This window comes from Mustela putorius, unplaced genomic scaffold, assembly GCF_011764305.1.
Source record: "Mustela putorius furo isolate JIRA1106 unplaced genomic scaffold, ASM1176430v1.1 tig00000430_pilon_pilon_pilon, whole genome shotgun sequence".
Taxonomy (NCBI): domain Eukaryota; kingdom Metazoa; phylum Chordata; class Mammalia; order Carnivora; family Mustelidae; genus Mustela; species Mustela putorius.
This window is the reverse complement of record NW_025421377.1, coordinates 16,448,297-16,466,156: the sequence shown is the minus strand read 5'-3', so window position 1 is coordinate 16,466,156 and position 17,860 is coordinate 16,448,297. Positions and strand designations below refer to the sequence as shown.

Sequence of the window (17,860 nt, the reverse complement as noted above, 5' to 3'; positions counted from 1 at the left end):
ACGTTTTTATCTTTATCATCAAACAAAATATTTAGCTTACTTGTCCTAAAGCACACATTAAAAGCAAGATTAGAAGAAAACAGTAGCTTGCTTTCACTTATAGATGAAAAACTGACATTCTTAATTCTTGGTTATGAAGAAAATGACATACAAGAGTCGTGTGAAATGTCAAATGTGTGTGCGTATGTCTCTTCATTTGGTGCACGGCAGTTAAGAATACTGGCTTTAATGTGTCACTACTACTAAGAAAATTCTTTTTTTTTTTTTTTTAAGATTTTATTCATCTATTTGACAGACAGAGATCACAAATAGGCAGAGAGGCAGGGAAGGAAGGGAAGCAGGCTCCCTGCTGAGTAGAGAGCCCAATGTGGGGCTGGATGTGGGGCTCGATCCCAGGACCCTGAGAGTATGACCTGAGCTGAAGGCAGAGGCCTTAATCCACTGAGCCACCCTGGCGCCCCAAGAGAATTCTTTATTATCATTCAGGAATGTTAGGACAGAAAATTATCTGAAGATCATTACCTTGAATGTACACTTTAAAAAGACTTTCCTAATTGGTTACTCAATTCATAATAATGATGCATGACGTTATTGATTTGCTTAATTTTTAAAATTCATGAATTTTAATTTATACCGTATGTGGGTCATAAAATTGCTATAAAGGGTTTTTCTTTTTTATCTGTATTATCTTGTATGTCATGCATATTGTCCTAGAACCGAATGCAAATGGTAAGCATAGGAATATAAAATCTTTATTTTAGAAAGCTGTTTAACATGAGGATTTGGATGGAAAAATATGACTGGTCTTTCTCATGTTTTAGTTTATATTTTATAACTGCCTAATATCTGCTTTATTTTAACTTTGTATGCATATAAATAACATATTTAAATTTGGCCCCATATATCATCCCTTTCCCCAACAACAATGATAAAAATGCACGAGCAAATAAACCTAGCATGAATGTGAAACCATCCAGCCAACCTAGTTAGCTCATTTTTTTTTCCTGGTTTCTTTTAATGTAAATTGTCTTGAAGCTTTGAGACTATTGCTGAATTTTTCTTAACTCCCATTTACGAAGATTTACCAAACACCTTTCTGTTTCTTTTATGATTTTTTTCCCTTCTTTTCATCACTTCTTTTCATCCAGTTCTTACCTACTTGATTCAAATCTGTATAACCCAATTGCTGGAATAATGCTATTCTATTTTTCAAATGAAATTTTTACGTAGATAAGTGGAGTTTTATATGTAATTGTAAGTAACAGCGCAGAGTGAACTCTTGTACAATTTGCTCAGTTCCTCTAATGGTAACATTTTGCAAAACTAATAGATAGTTATAGTGTGGTAGAAAGATCCCAAATTCTTAGCCTGGCATTCATAAACCCTTTAATCTGTCTTCAACAAATCTTCACAGCTTCATGATTCACTATTTAAACATAGAGCTAAAATGTAGAGAATATCTATGTAATACTGGTTTGTAACCAGGAGTATAAGAAGCAAAATAAGTTAATCAATATGATTTCTCAGTGTATGCCACCTTAAAGTTTCCAGGGATAATGTAAGTATATAATGATTGAAAAAAAGGAACATTGTTTACTAAAGAATATTAATGTTTATAACAAATAGCCTTTTAGTAGTGGTGTGTTGTGTTGCCCCAAATTTGCTTTTAAACATTTCTGAAATACTCCTCAGTAATTCTTCAAAAACTGTATGACATATTTAAAAAAAAAAAAAGGAAATTTGAGTGATTAGAGGTTCGTATCTTTATTTTTTTTTTGAGGTTTGTATCTTTAACGGTTAAAAAAACTTAATGACATATTAAAACAATAATCAGATATTCTAATTTATAATTATATTTTTGTGTTTTTAATTTAATTTTTATTTTTATATATTTTTTATTTTTATAATTTTTATAATTTTTTCCCTGAAGAAGTATGAAAGTTTTGACAGTACCTTTTCAATTCTATATATTTTCAAGTTAGCTGATATATTGGGGATATTATTGATGCTGTCAGGGCAAACAAAGGAATAAATAGTACAAAATCTTAATGAATTATATTTAATAGAAATAGCTCACAAAAATTAGTACATTTGAAATAGTAAAATAATTGAAGCCCATCAAGGAAATTAGAAAATGCTGAAATTTTTTTTAAAAATGAAAATGTTATTTAAATTCTTTCTCATAGGCCCTTGATTTAATTGGCCTTTGATTTTATTGGTATAATAACCAATAGATCTGATTTAAGTGAACAGTAGATAAAAACATGTAAATATTAATGTTTGTGATTTGGCATTACTAAAACATATTTTCATAAAATGTATTAATTTAAGCATTTGAAAATTGTTGGTATGTCATTAAAACTTACTTTATTGCAAGATGTTAACCCATACTATGCATGTTTTAACATATTGTTAAATTAGAGTAGGTCTTGTCAATTATTGAAAATGAAGCATTTGGAGCACCTGGGTGGCTCAGTGGGTTAAGGCCTCTGCCTTGGGCTCGGGTCCTGATCCTGGGGTCCTGGATGGAGCCTCACGTCAGGCTCTCTGCTTGCTAGGGAGACTGCTTCTCCTCTATCTCTCTCTCTGCCTGCCTCTCTGCCTACTTGTGATCTCTGTCTGCCAAATAAATAAATAAAATTTTTAAGAAATGAAGCATTTGACAGTATGAGGCATTCATATTTTTTTCTCAAAATTAATATTTGGTTAGTCTGAAATTGTCCCATTTTTAAACCTACCTCTGATCAATCATGTCCCCTCCCTCCAAAACTACAGAGTGCCAAAATGCCACATTGAGACAGGAAAGATTTGTTAGAATTTTTTTTAGAAAAGCTTGGAATGCTAGATGGAAAATTTGGGACTTTTTTTTTTTTATAGATAGTAAATGCTTATTAACTTTTTGGTCAGGGAAACATGATCAAAGTGATATTTTTGGACATTTATGTGAATACTCAAATAGAAGGCAAAGGGGACACTTAAAACACCAACAAATCATATGCAAGCAGATTTGAATCAAATAGGTGACTATCAGATGAAAAAATATAATTCATGGGGAAAAACAGAAGAACAGAGAATGTGTTTATTAATTGATAGGCAAGTAGGAGTTAAGAAAAATTCAGTGATAGTTAAAAGAAACCAGAAGAAAAGAGATCAAATTAGTCTTATGTCAAATTAGTCAAATTAGATTTATGGTATGTTTATTTACTGATGTGTTTTTGTTAATACCCTTGAGGTTAGATGTGGTATAAAGGCTGATTTTAAATATATTGTTTTTATATGAAAATACAATCCAAATAAAAAGATAGCCGTCTTTTTTTTTTTTTTTTAAAGAGTCAAACTTTGAAGAGAAATAAGAGCTGGGAATATAAATTTGGAACTCATCAGCTTATAGTTAACTGATGCCATATGCAAAGAAGTATCCATGAGAGGTAGGGAGAGAAGAAAGAAGGGAAGGAGAGAGACAGAGTGAAGAGCTGGAGGAGGGGGCAGGGAGTGTGGAGGAAGAGCCAGCATTCATCAGAAATTGTTCCGGCATAAGACAAGGGGAGAGAATGTGAAGCCAACAGAACTGACAAAATAGGACTTCAGAGTGGGGAAAAAGAGAAAACAACTCATCTGATGTCATAGAAACCAAGGGGAGCAGAGTCTCAAGGTCAAAGTTTATGTTCAACAAGGTCAAATGCCCTATAATGCATGGTAAGGGAATGGAAAAGTACTTACTGCATGTAGCCAGAACATCACACATAGAACTCAAAGACAGAAGAAGAGAAGTTTCAGAGAGAATTTACATTGGTCATCAGAAATTGAGGCTGGTTCTAGATAATTTAGTCAAGATGCTGACAAATAGGAAATAATAAGAGTGATAAACAAAGCAGGATCAGATAATAATATGCAGAAATATTATCTACTATTTGTTTAAGGCTGACAATAATTAAAGCACTATGCTAAATATTATCTCTAAACAGAATTATAATGATCCAAGAAAATTATCCCTATTCGGAGATTAATGAAATGAGACTTGCTAAGGATAAGTACTTTGCTTTGGCCCACTAAATGTTGAACCTGTTTTCAAATTTAAGTTGAACCAACATCGTTAAGTTTAGGTGTAAGGATCTGTGTCCCCTAAGGAGAATTATGGGTTTAGGCTTGTAGATAGCAGAGAAGTAGCCTGTAAGGGAATGAAAAACTTTCCTGGAAGGAGATTGTTGAAGGTGCCAGGTCTTAGAAGAGAGAGAGATTCTAATCTTGGAGTTAGTACAGTTTTATTTAACCATGGCATTCAGACTTCATCACTCTTTATTATCTATAAAGTTTAACATTTCTGAAACATGAGAAGTGGTAATGAGTTAGTTTTTTGAGAAAATGAGAAGGACTCATTACGGGGATGATGTTGTCAGGAAATTAGTAAGAGAGAATCAGAATAATTGGAACGGCAGTTAGAGCCCAATAAAAATAATGTCATGTATATAGACCAAATGCGCATGATTTTCTCTAGGAACATTCCCCGTACTAAAAAGAAAATAAAGGACTGAGAAAAAACAATGTTATAAATAATCTGAGTTTAGGGATTATAAAAACAAATCTTGGGTCTAGGCTCTTTGCGATAGTAGAGTAGCTTTACCTTACCCCAATTCTATTGCTCACTGGCTGAATTCCACAGACTTCAACATCAGATAATAGGAGAAAAGTCAAAATAAAGAACCACTGAACCATTCTATTATCCAAGAAAAGGGAGGGTAAGAACATAGATTTAGATTATCAATAACAGTCTTTCTCATACATGAGCAAGCTATTGTTGATATTGGGTTTGAAGACTGGTCTGAAAGGGTTAAAAGTGTAATTTAAGTGAAAGAAGTGTCAGAGAATCAGGCAATTTTGTTTTGAAAGAATCAAGGGAGAGGTCACAATAATCGAAAGGGAAGTGTTGGATGTCCAAAACTATCGATGGGGTCAAGATCTGGAGAGGTTATAAAAAATAAAACATGGAAAGTATGGTTGTTATTACTTTTGATGACTTAAAATTTGTTATGAAAGTGAGCTAACGCCACTCTGATTTTATCAAAATGATTATGTTGTTAAGCAATAGTATAATATATATCTTACTGAACAGTTTTTGAGAACATTAGTAAAATTTATTTTGCTCTATCGGTTTCTTGGTTTAATAATGCATAATAGGGGCACCTGGGTGGCTCAGTGGGTTAAGCCGCTGCCTTCGGCTCAGGTCATGATCTCAGGGTCCTGGGATCGAGTCCCGCATCGGGCTCTCTGTTCAGCAGGGAGCCTGCTTCCTCCTCTCTCTCTACCTGCCTCTCTGCCTGCTTGTAATCTCTCTCTGTCAAATAAATAAATAAAAATCTTTAAAAAAAATAATGCATAATAAATATCTCTGTGCTTATTGAGGTACAACTCTCTACTCATGTCCATATACCTCTTATTATGGTAATCGTACTGTTAAAATGTAGGATAGTGCATTGGAAGCCGTGTATTTAAAAAGAGATGAGGTAAACGAATCTACTGTTATGGCAGACTTCTCAAAGTTCTAAATGCATTCCTTGATCTCTTTTGAAAAGTAGTCCTACACATCAGGTATACTCACTGACTAGATTTTGCTTGAAACAGTTTTTAAACTTATATTGGAAATAGTAATATTATCTTAATATTTTCTGAAGTCATAGCCAGAACATTTTGGCATTCAACCTGTGTCTATGGGGAAATTAAAAAAAAAAAAAAAAAAAAAAGAAAGAAAGCAACAACCCTGTCTGAGGTATCAAGATTTTTTTTTTTTTTCTGGAGAACAGCCACATGTAAACTCTACAATGTCTGAACTCATATACTTAGCAGCTCTTATTCAGATGAAAGTGTTTGATGTCAAGGACTATGTTTCATTTTATCTTGCAAACCCAAGATCCCTCGATAAATACCATGCGAACAATTACATTCATTTTTTATGATGACAAGGAAATAATCAGTGACTTAGTGATTCTTTCAAATTTCCACTTGGAGAGTAAATATTTTCTCCCGAAGATGTCTTTTCAATTATACACCATTGAGCAGAGCTATGAGGGGGAAATCTTGGCCCAGTGTGGGGGAATTGCTTAAACCACGCACCGATTAGCGACTATTAAGCAGCTCTTATTCGAATGCATATGATCTCTTTAACCACGGGCTCCATTTCCTGTGTTTCCTGTCAGCAGTTGCAGCATCCAGCGATCAAAGCCAGATTCCTATAATTGCTGTGTCCGTGACAGTGGGAGTCATTTTGTTGGCAGTGGTTATCGGCTTCCTCCTCAGTGGAAGGTAAGAGAGGAAGCTGTGATTTTGAACTTTTGCACCTGACCTCTTCTTCACCTTGACCTGACCATTGGGCTGTTAAGCACATCCTAAAACCAGTCAGGCAAGCAATGTATCAGTGGATAACCTCAACGTATCATGTCTTTATAAGCTTGACCTTGTCCCTGTGAAGGGCTAACTTTTAAGCACGGAATCTCTCTTTTTCAGGTATGCTCTCTTCGCAAGGGTTAATTATTAAGTTAATTATTAACTTATTACGTATTCTGCTTTTAACTGTATTTTTTCTGACATAGTTTTTTAAATGTGATTTTTTTTTTCTCAGATTTCTTTCTCAAAATTATTTATGGTTATTTGCTTCGATTTTAGTGTTTGGGAAGGCCTGTGCCTAGACCCGGTAAACTCAGAGGAGTAAGACTAATAATTCTACTTAGCCAGCATTCTATCCTCACAGGGTGATGGATGACAGCAGACGCTCTGGCAAACCAGCATTCTGAGAAATAACCAACCCTTTCTCATGACTGCTTTTCTTTTCAGCTTCTGAAGATTTCAATCTGAATACATCAATCGTAGCATGTACTGATTTAAAGCGAATTGTACTGAATGTCGTACCAATAGACATATTAACGTGTGTTACATATCTACATTTTTCGTTTTGAACAAAAATAAAAGAGGTAGAGAGAGACCCAACAGCAAGGCACATAGAAAGGATTTCCTGATATTGTGCTGAGCATGATCAACCTTCTGAGAAATATTTTAAAATAACAATAAGTAAATAGATCAAAACATGCGTATGCTCTATTCCTACAACAAATGTATTTCCATTTTTTAGTCCAGGCCGTTGTCAGAAGGGCCATTCAGTAATGAAAGTTGTCCATCTGAAACTGTTTTGGTGTTAGACTATTACAGAAAACTTGATGAAAGTCTTCATGGAAATATTTAAACTTGCATAAATATATGAAATTGTAGTGTAAGGTCCAAAAAAAAAAAGCCAGAAAATCAATATTCATATTGATTTTGTTCCTGTTCTACTTATTTACTTTTGACTCTTCAGCACATATTCAACTCATAAATATACAGAATTGGGCACTTTTCAATATACTGCATATTGTATTCTGAAAAGATTTATGGCTATATCCTTAAATTACAGTAATTTATTTTCATAAAACATTGTTGAAAATATTCCTTTGAACAACCTTTCTTTTTGTATCTGAAAATTCCTTTTCTTCTAGTTCCTGCTTATTTAAGAGTGTTCAAAATTTCTGAAGAGTATATCTAGGAATCCACCACTTACTTTTTTTTTTTAAGATTTTATTTATTTATTTGACAGAGAGATGACAAGTAGGCAGAGAGGCAGGCAGAGAGAGAGAGAGAAGCAGGCTCCCCGCTGAGCAGAGAGCCTGATGTGGGGCTTGATCCCAGGACGCTGGGATCATGACCTGAGCCGAAGGCAGAGGTTTAACCCACTGAGCCACCCAGGTGCCCCTAGAAATCTACCACTTTCTTTTAATGTTAGACCAGCAGTGATGCATTTTTAGAATCTTTAAGTAGGAAGCAGTTTGTGATCTTGTGAGGACAACTGGCCCTATTTGACTAGAAGGCTGGTTACCTGGTGCTCTACAGTTCTTTTCTCTCTGAAGTCACCTGGGAAGAATACTCTGATTATGTCCCTGTGTCCCGGAAGATAAAAATTTTGTCCTAAAAACTTTGCTCAGATTTTGATTAAATAAGATAATTAGGTTGAGTGTATGGTAACTATCAAGAAAACTGCCACATGATATGAGTCTTTTCTACCTCAAAAGGATTGATAACTATGATACAGTTTCAGAGATGGTTTGCAGTACCATTTCTTTACTTCTGACTGAGGTTTTAGTTGGCTTCTTCCTTTCCAATAAATCCAGAGGTGTTAGTTATAGTTAGGGGATGGAGATCATAAGAAGATACTGTATTTCTTAAAGGGTCCACACTTGAAGGAAGTGAATAAAACTGGAGGAAATATCTGAGATCTAAGATCTAATAAATTTATGTATTTAAGGGTTTCTTAAGGAACAAATAAAATATAGAATGTATTTTATTATATACTTAGCCACACTATATTTATTTAACCTACATAATGTTAATGTGAATTTACTGATGACATTCAGCTCTAGATTCTTGCTTACTTGTATGTGAATCAACCCTTGTTCTCAAAAAGTTTTCTTCCCCAGTATATACACAAAATTAACTTAAAAACAATTCACTTTGTTGCATCTGTAGCATTAGACAAAGTGTCTGAGAAAAGGTTCAATTAACCTATTACTTGGTAACTGAAGGGTACTAATGCTTTAGCACGTGTGTGTGCACACATGTGCACCCCATGAATTCTATAGGTACCTGGATTTGCTGTATAAGAATAATTAAATTTTAGCATAATTTCTCAGTTATACTAGAATCACATCTACACTCAAAGGTCAAAGGTAGACCCAAAGCTTAAGTTTCAGCATAACTAAATCTGAGATTTGCTAAGATAAATTTTTGGATGTATTGTCTTGTAGTATATTACTTTTTAAAAATAGCAATACTTTACTAATTTGTACATTATTTATATTAAATTTTTTCTCAATTTAATTTCATAACACAGCTTACTACGCAAAGACTAGGAATTTTCAATTTAAGGAGAAACAAATTTTAACCCCCAAAATCTGAGACTTATATTTTTTTACCAGCATATTTTTTGCATGAAATTTTCATTAATTCATTTTGTTGAATGCACATTCTTGAATTTCAGGGAGTGTTTGTCTTATTAAAAAAAAAGGTCTCTGGCCTTCTTATTTTATTTTTTATGGATAAGTTATTTTATGCAGTTTTATATAAATATACTTACTCAAAAGATAAATGAAATCATTCTTGAAGGTCTTTTCCTATCTGGTTCAAATAATGAGCTTTGCAAATTTGTCTGGACTAAGGAAAGTGTGCCTATCTCGTAGTACTTACAGTTCCAGAATTAAGTCAGAAGATTTATCAAATAAGGTAAAAATTAAATGAAGAAACGTAGCCAAAACCTAACAGTATTTAGGAAATTATTTATGAGTACTGACAAGTTACTGAAAAAAAGTCTGCTCTAGGATTGATCTGAAGACAGGGAATTATATTTGTTTCTCCCTCCTTTATTTGCCAAAATATGACTGATAAACACACACACATAAATATAATGAAATTTAGACTATCCTCTCATGCTAAACTATTTTGTTACTTTTTAATTTCTTGAGTTTATAAAAATCAGATATTTGCTCCGCGGTAAAATATATTTTAATTACAAATAATTTGACTCAGCGGTGATACAGATAATTGTTATATGTTGCAAAAATATTAATATTACTTTGAATGTAATATTTGTTGGCAATTTATACCATTTGGACCCAGAGAAAAATGTCTTGAAGATACATTTTTACTGATAATTGGCATTTTTGTTTACACCAAGTCAAAAAAACCTGAGGATTATAACATAGTGAATATTATGGGGCTAATTTATCTGAAATAAAAAAATAAACTTTTTGTTCTAAAATAAATGAAAGATAAATAAATCAAATATAGAGACTTTATAATCTTTTTATGCTAAAAGGGATTATACAGAATCTCTTGGAGTCTTCCTATCTAGATACAGTTAAAAATAATGTAAACAGTTATCTATCCTAAAGGAAAAAGTTCCATTTAAAAAATAGAAAGAATTATAACATCTTAGGATGCTGTCAATCTTAGAATTTGTGTGATCTTTGTGTTTAGAGTTGCTAAATATTCCATAGAGCATTTTCTGCAGAGTTTAGATTCTCCTTTTTTTATTCTTTGCAATTAATTTTAAAATGTTTTTTTATTGGATTACAAAACAACTGACATTCCTCAGCAAACTATGAGCCAATTACCCTAGGATGAATACAAGTTAAACTTCCTGATATGCACAGCATGTTGAAATTGTTGTTTAATTTTTCCCTTTTATCAGTAATGACAGTGCACATTGATCTTTCTTATTATATACTAATTTTATGTTTTTTCTCCTTATAGATACTACTTTATAGATGTGAATTCCTTAATGAACTTTAAAAAAAAAAAAAAAGAAAGATTTTAGTTATTTATTTATTTGAGAGAGAGAGAAAATGAGAGAGAAAGAGAGCACGACGGGGGGAGGGTCAGAGGGAGAAGCAGACTCCCTTCTAAGCAGGGAGCCCAATATGGGACTCCATCCTGGGACTCTAGGATCATGGCCCGAACCAAAGGCAGTTGCTTAATCAACTGAGCCGTCCAGGTGCCCATGAACTAACTTTTCATGAATGATTGTCAGCTTCACACTGCCAGTTACATGTCTGAGAAATTATAATGTTCTTCCTCTTTTCCTTTCCTTTGAAGGTGATCATTGATTTCTTTGAGTTACTTTTTTTGTCTCCATTTCAAAGCTGGTGCCTAATTCTTGTTTACTGGATACTTATTATCTGGATATAAAGCTTAAATTAACAAATTTAAAGGAAAATTTAAAGGAAATTTAAAGGAAAACATCTTTCAGGGTAGAGAAACTTTCTTCTTTGAACCTTGGTCAATATAGACATCCTGGTATTAAACAATATTTTGTAATGCTTTCTTTCTGATCCCTGAATGTATTACATGATCATGAATCTATTTTTTAAGAAAATCTAGAGTTTTGCTTTTTTATTTCAATCAGTTCCACAGGTATGCTCAGAGGTTAAAGACACACACACTATACACATACACTCCGACATGTTTGCACACATTCTTGCAAATAAGTGCAAAGAATTTGAAGCTGTTCACCAGTTTTAAAAATAGAAACAAACAACAACAACAACAAAAACCCTATGAGGTGGAAAAAGATGTGGAAGAATTTCCTCACGCTGCTTAGCCTTTGATGTGATTTGAAGGCTATTCATTCGTGACTTAATATTATAATGCTCCTGTAATGATACCTTTAGTGTCTGGGGTGACTTAATGCCTATAAAAAGAATTATTTTCTGGGCAAAAATCTTCCCTTGTTTGGCCTATCCATGTTCAAATCCTCTGGCTCAATATATAACTGCAAATCCTATTTCCCTCTTTGTTAATGAAACAATGGAAACTCAATTCACTTCAAATGTCCCATAGTTTCTGAGCCGAAAATTCTTCATGGAGAGTGTACTTGAAGTCTAACCTATCCAAATTTAGATACTGAGACCATGTTAGAAATTTAAAGGAATAAAAGTAGATTTATGTAAAATGCTGCTTTAGGTTTTTTATTGCTTAAAAATAATATTAAAATTCAGCCTTTTGTAAATTTTATTCAACTCTCTAAATGGCAACAAGTTAGAACTGCCATATTTTTTAAATAATCTGCTTATTGAACATCTGTAGCACATCAAACAGCAAGATAAGTCCCAGGCATGTGAAACAAGAAAGTAATGCCTTTTCTCAAGGTGTTTCCACTTATATTTAGTAGTCCAATCAATGGGTAGAATTTCATAAACAGAATAGCACCAAATATGGGTAAAGAGAAGGGTTTAAACGGAGATCCTTTCTTCATGGTAACTTCTTTTCTTTGGACCGTAATGATAGTCTGATGGATTAATTGAAGAAAAATGTAAGTTCTTATTACATGCCTGCCATAGTTCTTATGTTAGGAAAAGCAATAGTCTGATGGAAAAGCACACTGGGCTTAGAAACTTTTCTTCAAGCTTATTTGGAGCCAAATAGCATAATTATGCAGGAATTTTGAATGTAATTATTTAATTCAGACAAGTGCCAGAGTTCTGCCTACTCTTGCTATCAAAGTATAATAGCTTCCTAAGTGAATAGTTTTTACAGGGTATAAAGTATTTTAAAGCCTTCAGAGAAGCCTCTTTGCCTAATGGGAGTAACATGATAATAATGTACCTAGTAAGTACAATATGATCTAGCATGAATTACATACTGCCTACTAGGTATTGTTCCAAGGGTGTTATATGTAATATTTTACAACACTGTCTTAGTATTAGTTCCTATCTTCAGTGTATGCTGGATAAAATTATCTTCTTGGAGTTTTTTGATCATTGTAAAAATAGTTCAGGCTTGAGGCTTTTGCACTGGCTTTTCTTGGTTCCTAAAACTCCCCTGCCCCAGAGAAGCACACAGCTTTCTCCTGCTTTCAGATCCTTGAAAAATCCTATCCCCTCAATCGGGCTTACTAAAATGGTGGCCCATGATTCCTTCCACTGCAGATCAGATTTCTCTTACCTTGATTTGGCTCTTCATAACAACTGTAATTATATAATAAATATATATTACTCCTGTTAGCTTTTTGTCTGTAGATCCAAGACAGCAAGGATTCTTTCCTGTGCATTATTTCTTCCCTTCTGAGAAAATATCTAGGACAAAAATTACTGTATACAGTTAGTTAGTGAGAGTTTGGGGCTGAAATCCTCCTCTGACTTTAGGGTCCTTACTCTTCACTATATATATTCCCCATGACATATAAGCATTAGACTGTATGATTTGGGGGAAAATCTGAACTCTTGTATATGAAGTCCTTGCCCAAAATAATACTGCCCAAAATAGTGGTATTAATGAACATTACTTAAAACCTTTCCAAGGTGGTCAGTGATATAAATAAAATAACTCCTAGGAATTAATGTCAGTGATAACTTACATTAAAATAAATAAAAAATACATTAGGTTTTATTGTATTGTCCCTCAGTCTATCACTGGAAAATTGTACCGGATATTTTGTTCTAGAATCACATATATTAAATATCACCAACTTCATGACCATTCCTGATTTTGTAATAGCTAGTTAATTTCACCTCTGTGTTTCCTCAAAACGTTTTTTCCAGTTGAAGTAGTGTTAGTTCATCATTTTTTATATGTCTCTCCTGAAGGATACGTGCTCTTCTTGAGTGCACAGATTATAGTGTAGGTTCTCAGTAAATGTCCAGTTATCTTATCACTGGAAGAATGAAGCTGGCATTCGGGACTCTTGAAAATACGCTGCAACGTATTTCCAGCATTACTTCTTTGTGTTTTTGACCAGGACTCCTTTGGTTGCATGGGACAGAAGCCAAATTCAAAGTGGCTTATTCTTATAGAGAATTATAGATCACATAGATGAAAAGTTCCAGAGAGTTAAAAAAAAAAAAATCCTAAGTACAGACACTTTTGAGCTGAGGCTAAAGCAGTGTCTGATGGACAACTGGAGGCAAATGATTTGAAGAGTGCTGTGGCACAAATATGGTATTTAAAGCACTCATCAAAATGAGATTATTTGGATGGAGCCCAGGAACACTTACATTGAGAGAGTAAAGGAGAAAGATCCAGTCAGAGGCGATTGAGGAGTGGCCCATGAGATAGCAGGAGACTGGATCATTATTGGATCACTGAAGCAGGAATGGTCATTCTATTGAACCCAGCTCTAACTTTAGAGCTCTTGCCTTTCACTCTGAGCTCATATGGTACAGGCTCTGTCTGACAGGAACCTAAATTCCAGCTCCACAGACTAAGTCAATCAATAGCACTGGGACCTTAAATAAGAAGAGGATGGAGAAGCTATGCTGCCTGACCCAGCACAGTAGGAGCTCACGCATGAATCTGAAGACAGGGTCAGTCTCATAACAGAGCACATGAAGTAAGAATGTGGAAAGAGGACCTCTCTCTGTGCCTTTTTTCGTATGCTTCATTTCATGTCTCAACATTTAAACCTTACCCACATGTCAAGACCCACATTAACCATTATCTTCTATCACAAGAATCTTCCTTAATTCCATTAGCCAAAGGCTTTTCTTCTGCTGCTGAAGTCTCAGAACAATATATCAATATTTCTCATGAAATTTAACATTTTCAACCGCAAATTGTAGTATAGTGAGTAAATATCTTCTCTGTTCTTCAGTATTTAGAAGATAAACACTTCTGTGGCTCTACTACATAACCTAATTGAATGAATACCTCATAAATTATTGAATTAAAGATAAACTGTTCATCAATCTCCATTTGAAGTGCTTTGTCCCTATTAATGTTAATAGTTAGGAAAATGAAAACTATTAGCATTACTGACATAATTCTAACAGAATATCTAACCCATATATGTGCTTTTTTCCTGATTGCTGAATTATTTTGTGCCATCATAAAATAAATGCAGTGATTTCAAAGAAGTATTATATAGGAGTTAAGAAATCTTCAGCAGATGGGGTGTCTGGTGGCTCATTTGGGTAAGCATCCAACTCTTAATTTCGGCTCGGGTCATGATCTCAGGTCACGATCTTATGATCATAAGATCAAGGCCAGCTCAGGGTCCATGCTCTCAGGGAGTCTGCTTAAGATTCTTTCCCTCTCTGTCTACCCCTCCTCTGACCCAGCTCCTGCTCTCTCTCTCTTTCTCTCTGTCTCTCAAATAAATAAATCTTAAAAAAAAAATCACCAGTTTATATTATTTATTTGACATCTGGTTATGCTGATGCCAGTATGATGATGCACCTGGTAATACTAAGTAGCAGTAGTTTTTTTTATTAATAATAATGTAGGTCAACAGGTTTGTATTTCTCTCCTGATTCTCTTCCAGTTAGGTGTATCATGAATATGTTGGTATTTTAGTATTTCTAACATAACTAGGATCATATAGTTTCAAAACTTGGTAGGTTTTGATAAGAAAAAGTATATATAAAAATATTTTGCCTAATATTGTTTTGTTTTAAAATACTGATAAATAGCCAGATATTTATAATCACCCATATAATTACTGATTTACAGAAAGCTCTCATTAAAAGCAAATCTCAGTGGTTTATGAATTAGCAGTAGATGTGACTTTATGAAACTGCAATAGATATAGGCATGTGTATTGATTTAATATCTGAGAGTTGTTATTCCTTCTATTTTCTCATGATTACTTGCTTTTTTCTTCAAAGGCTCTGAATCAAAGATAATTAGAGAGAAGATCATAATTTATTAATAACTGACAAATGGGGATCAGGGCAGACTAGTGCCAGAAAGACTAGGAGCATAGCAACAACTAATTGCCCACTGTGGGAAGTAAATCTTCCTAGGAAACTGAACCCAAGAGGGTTACTGGTTCAATTGCTCAATGTTATTGAATATCTCACCTGCGACTTCTCCAGATCAAACACAGAAACATCACTGCAACTCTCAGGAAGTTCTATTGAGGCAAATATTTGGAAGGAAAAACTCTATGGTACTGAGACAAGTGAATATCACTGATTAGCAAAAATAAATACATATGAATATATCTATAAATATATATTTATATATTAATTTATATTTATTTAATTATATTAAATATAAATTATAAATATGAATTATAATTATAAAATTATTATATTATTATAATATTATAAATATTATAAAATTATAATATACATTATTATATTAAATTATATTTAATTTCTATTAAATATATATTTATATTTATATCTGCAAAAATAAATAAATATTTATTTATTTATTTATTTTTGCAAATCAATGATATTAACTTGTCTCAGTACCATAGAGTTTTTCCTTCCAAATATACATATATATATGTATATGTATATTTATATAATAGCAAGGAATCCAATAAAGATTAAAAAAAAAGATAAAAGAATCCAAAGACTCTCAGGTTTCATCAAGTATACAACACAGGGCAGGTCAAAAGGCTAATATAAGAGCAAAATATGATTCTTTGTCTGAAGTTCCATTTGCCCGAAGCTCCATTCTCTAAGATGTGAAAGAGAACATGCTGGCATGCTAGCAGACACAGAGCTCTGACTGAAGGTTCTACAAGGTTTCTGGGAATCTCACCACATCTCTCTCAGCCTACATAGACTCTCACAGGAACCTGATACCCAGCTTTATAGAGAAAAATCAATAGTACTGCCCTAGGCCAAAGGGCAGACCATCTATGCAACAAGAACTCAAGTTAATTTCCTGAGCCATGTCTGGGAGGGTATCTATTGCTGAGAAATGAAGCAAATGACAATAAAATGTTCCAAATGATTTTAAGCACCAGTTAAAAGCCACATTTCTTTGAAGTCTGTGTTCTTTTTAAAAGTTTGTGTAAACCTGGAAAGAAATAAATGTTTTTAATGGATTAGCAACTCAGTTTCAAACAGCTGAGTTCTTTATTGTGCCATGTGGAGGAACTGAGATTAGATATATTTGATGTCTGTGATAGTTTCAGTGCTACAAAACATATGATACCCTAATTATCTTGTTTTTCAGAAATTTTTGGAATATATCTCATTCCTTGCTTCTCATTATTTCCCACTTCTCTGACTTTTTAATCTCACAGAGAAATGGCATTTTTTTGTGTTCGCTCTTTGGCATGCATTTGCTCTTAATAGTCTCAGTGGGTTAAGCTGCTGCCTTCGGCTCAGGTCATGATCTCGGGGTCCTGGGATGGAGTCCCGCGTCTGGCTCTCTACTCAGCAGGGAGCCTGCTTCCCTCTCTGTCTCTGCCTGCCTCTCAGTCTACTTGTGATCTCTCTCTGTCAAATAAATAAATAAAATCTTAAAAAAAAATAGTCTACAGACATTGCTCAACTCTCTTGTAGCCATCACCACGCATAACAATGTCAATGAAGTTTTAGTGATTATTTTGGGGTTCCGTTCTTTAAATCACGGTTTCATTTGTTTATTTATTTATTTTTTAAATGGCCTGTTTGCTTTTATTGTCATTTTTATGAGCTGGTGTTGGGCTCCACATCTCCATTTGGTCATTGCTTGTTGAATTCTCTTGAGTCAAGGTAGACTGAAGGGAAGAAAGGTGATTAAAATGTATTGTAGGTTGTTTGTTTTTTGCCTTCTCTTCACTCCACCACTTCCATCTTGAAAGACAAGATATCGAGGTGGCAAAATGGGACCTCTTTTTGGTGATTAGTGAAGGAAGCACTCTCTGTTTTTTAGACTTTCTTAGGTTGTTCTTAGACCAACATCATAATTCCTCTTCAGTGTCTTTCCAGACTGAACATTCTATAGGATTCAAACATTCTCATGTATCTCACCTCTTCTCCACCTCCAAGATTTCTTTGTGTCTCTGACATTGGGAATTCCTAGCACTGCTCAGACATTTCTATGCCTATTTCATTGATTTTCTTGAAGAAAATTTAGTAGGCATTGGTTTAAACTGATTCTATCCATAGATGATATATACATTGTGTCATCATTTAAAAAAAAATCTATTCTGCGTTTCAACTGAAGTCATGTAATTTTGCTTGTTTAGTACTTTAAATTAACTGTTTAATACTTTGATACTTTCACTGTTTAATATAAAGAGATAACTGGTACAAAATATGGAGAAATAGTGCATATAAGAATGTAAAGGTAATCATAATAGCCAATTATGAAGAAATATATTTATTTTTTAAAGATTTTATTTATTTATTTGACAGAGAGAGATCACAAGCAGGCAGAGAGGCAGGCAGAGAGAGAGAGAGGAGGAAGCAGGCTCCCTGCTGAGCAGAGAGCCCGATGCGGGGCTCGATCCCAGGACCCTGAGATCATGACCTGAGCCGAAGGCAGAGGCCTAAGCCACTGAGCCACCCAGGTGTCCCTTATGAAGAAGTATTTGAACAGACATCTTTATTTCTTTAAGATTTTT

The 17,860-nt window shown here is 33.9% G+C and overlaps 1 protein-coding gene across 5 annotated transcripts in view; it reads left to right on the top strand.

The window, feature by feature from the left end:
- EPHA5 (EPH receptor A5) overlaps positions 1-17,860 on the top strand; it is a 355,011-nt gene that overhangs the window by 258,963 nt on the left and 78,188 nt on the right. For 3 of the 5 annotated variants that reach the window (XM_004764303.3, XM_004764298.3, XM_004764300.3), the window contains one exon: positions 6,192-6,297. In XM_004764303.3, coding sequence (XP_004764360.1) covers positions 6,192-6,297 — 106 coding nt within the window. The remainder of the gene's footprint in view (positions 1-6,191; positions 6,298-17,860) is intronic. The other 2 variants (XM_004764299.3, XM_004764301.3) reach the window with 1 other exon arrangement.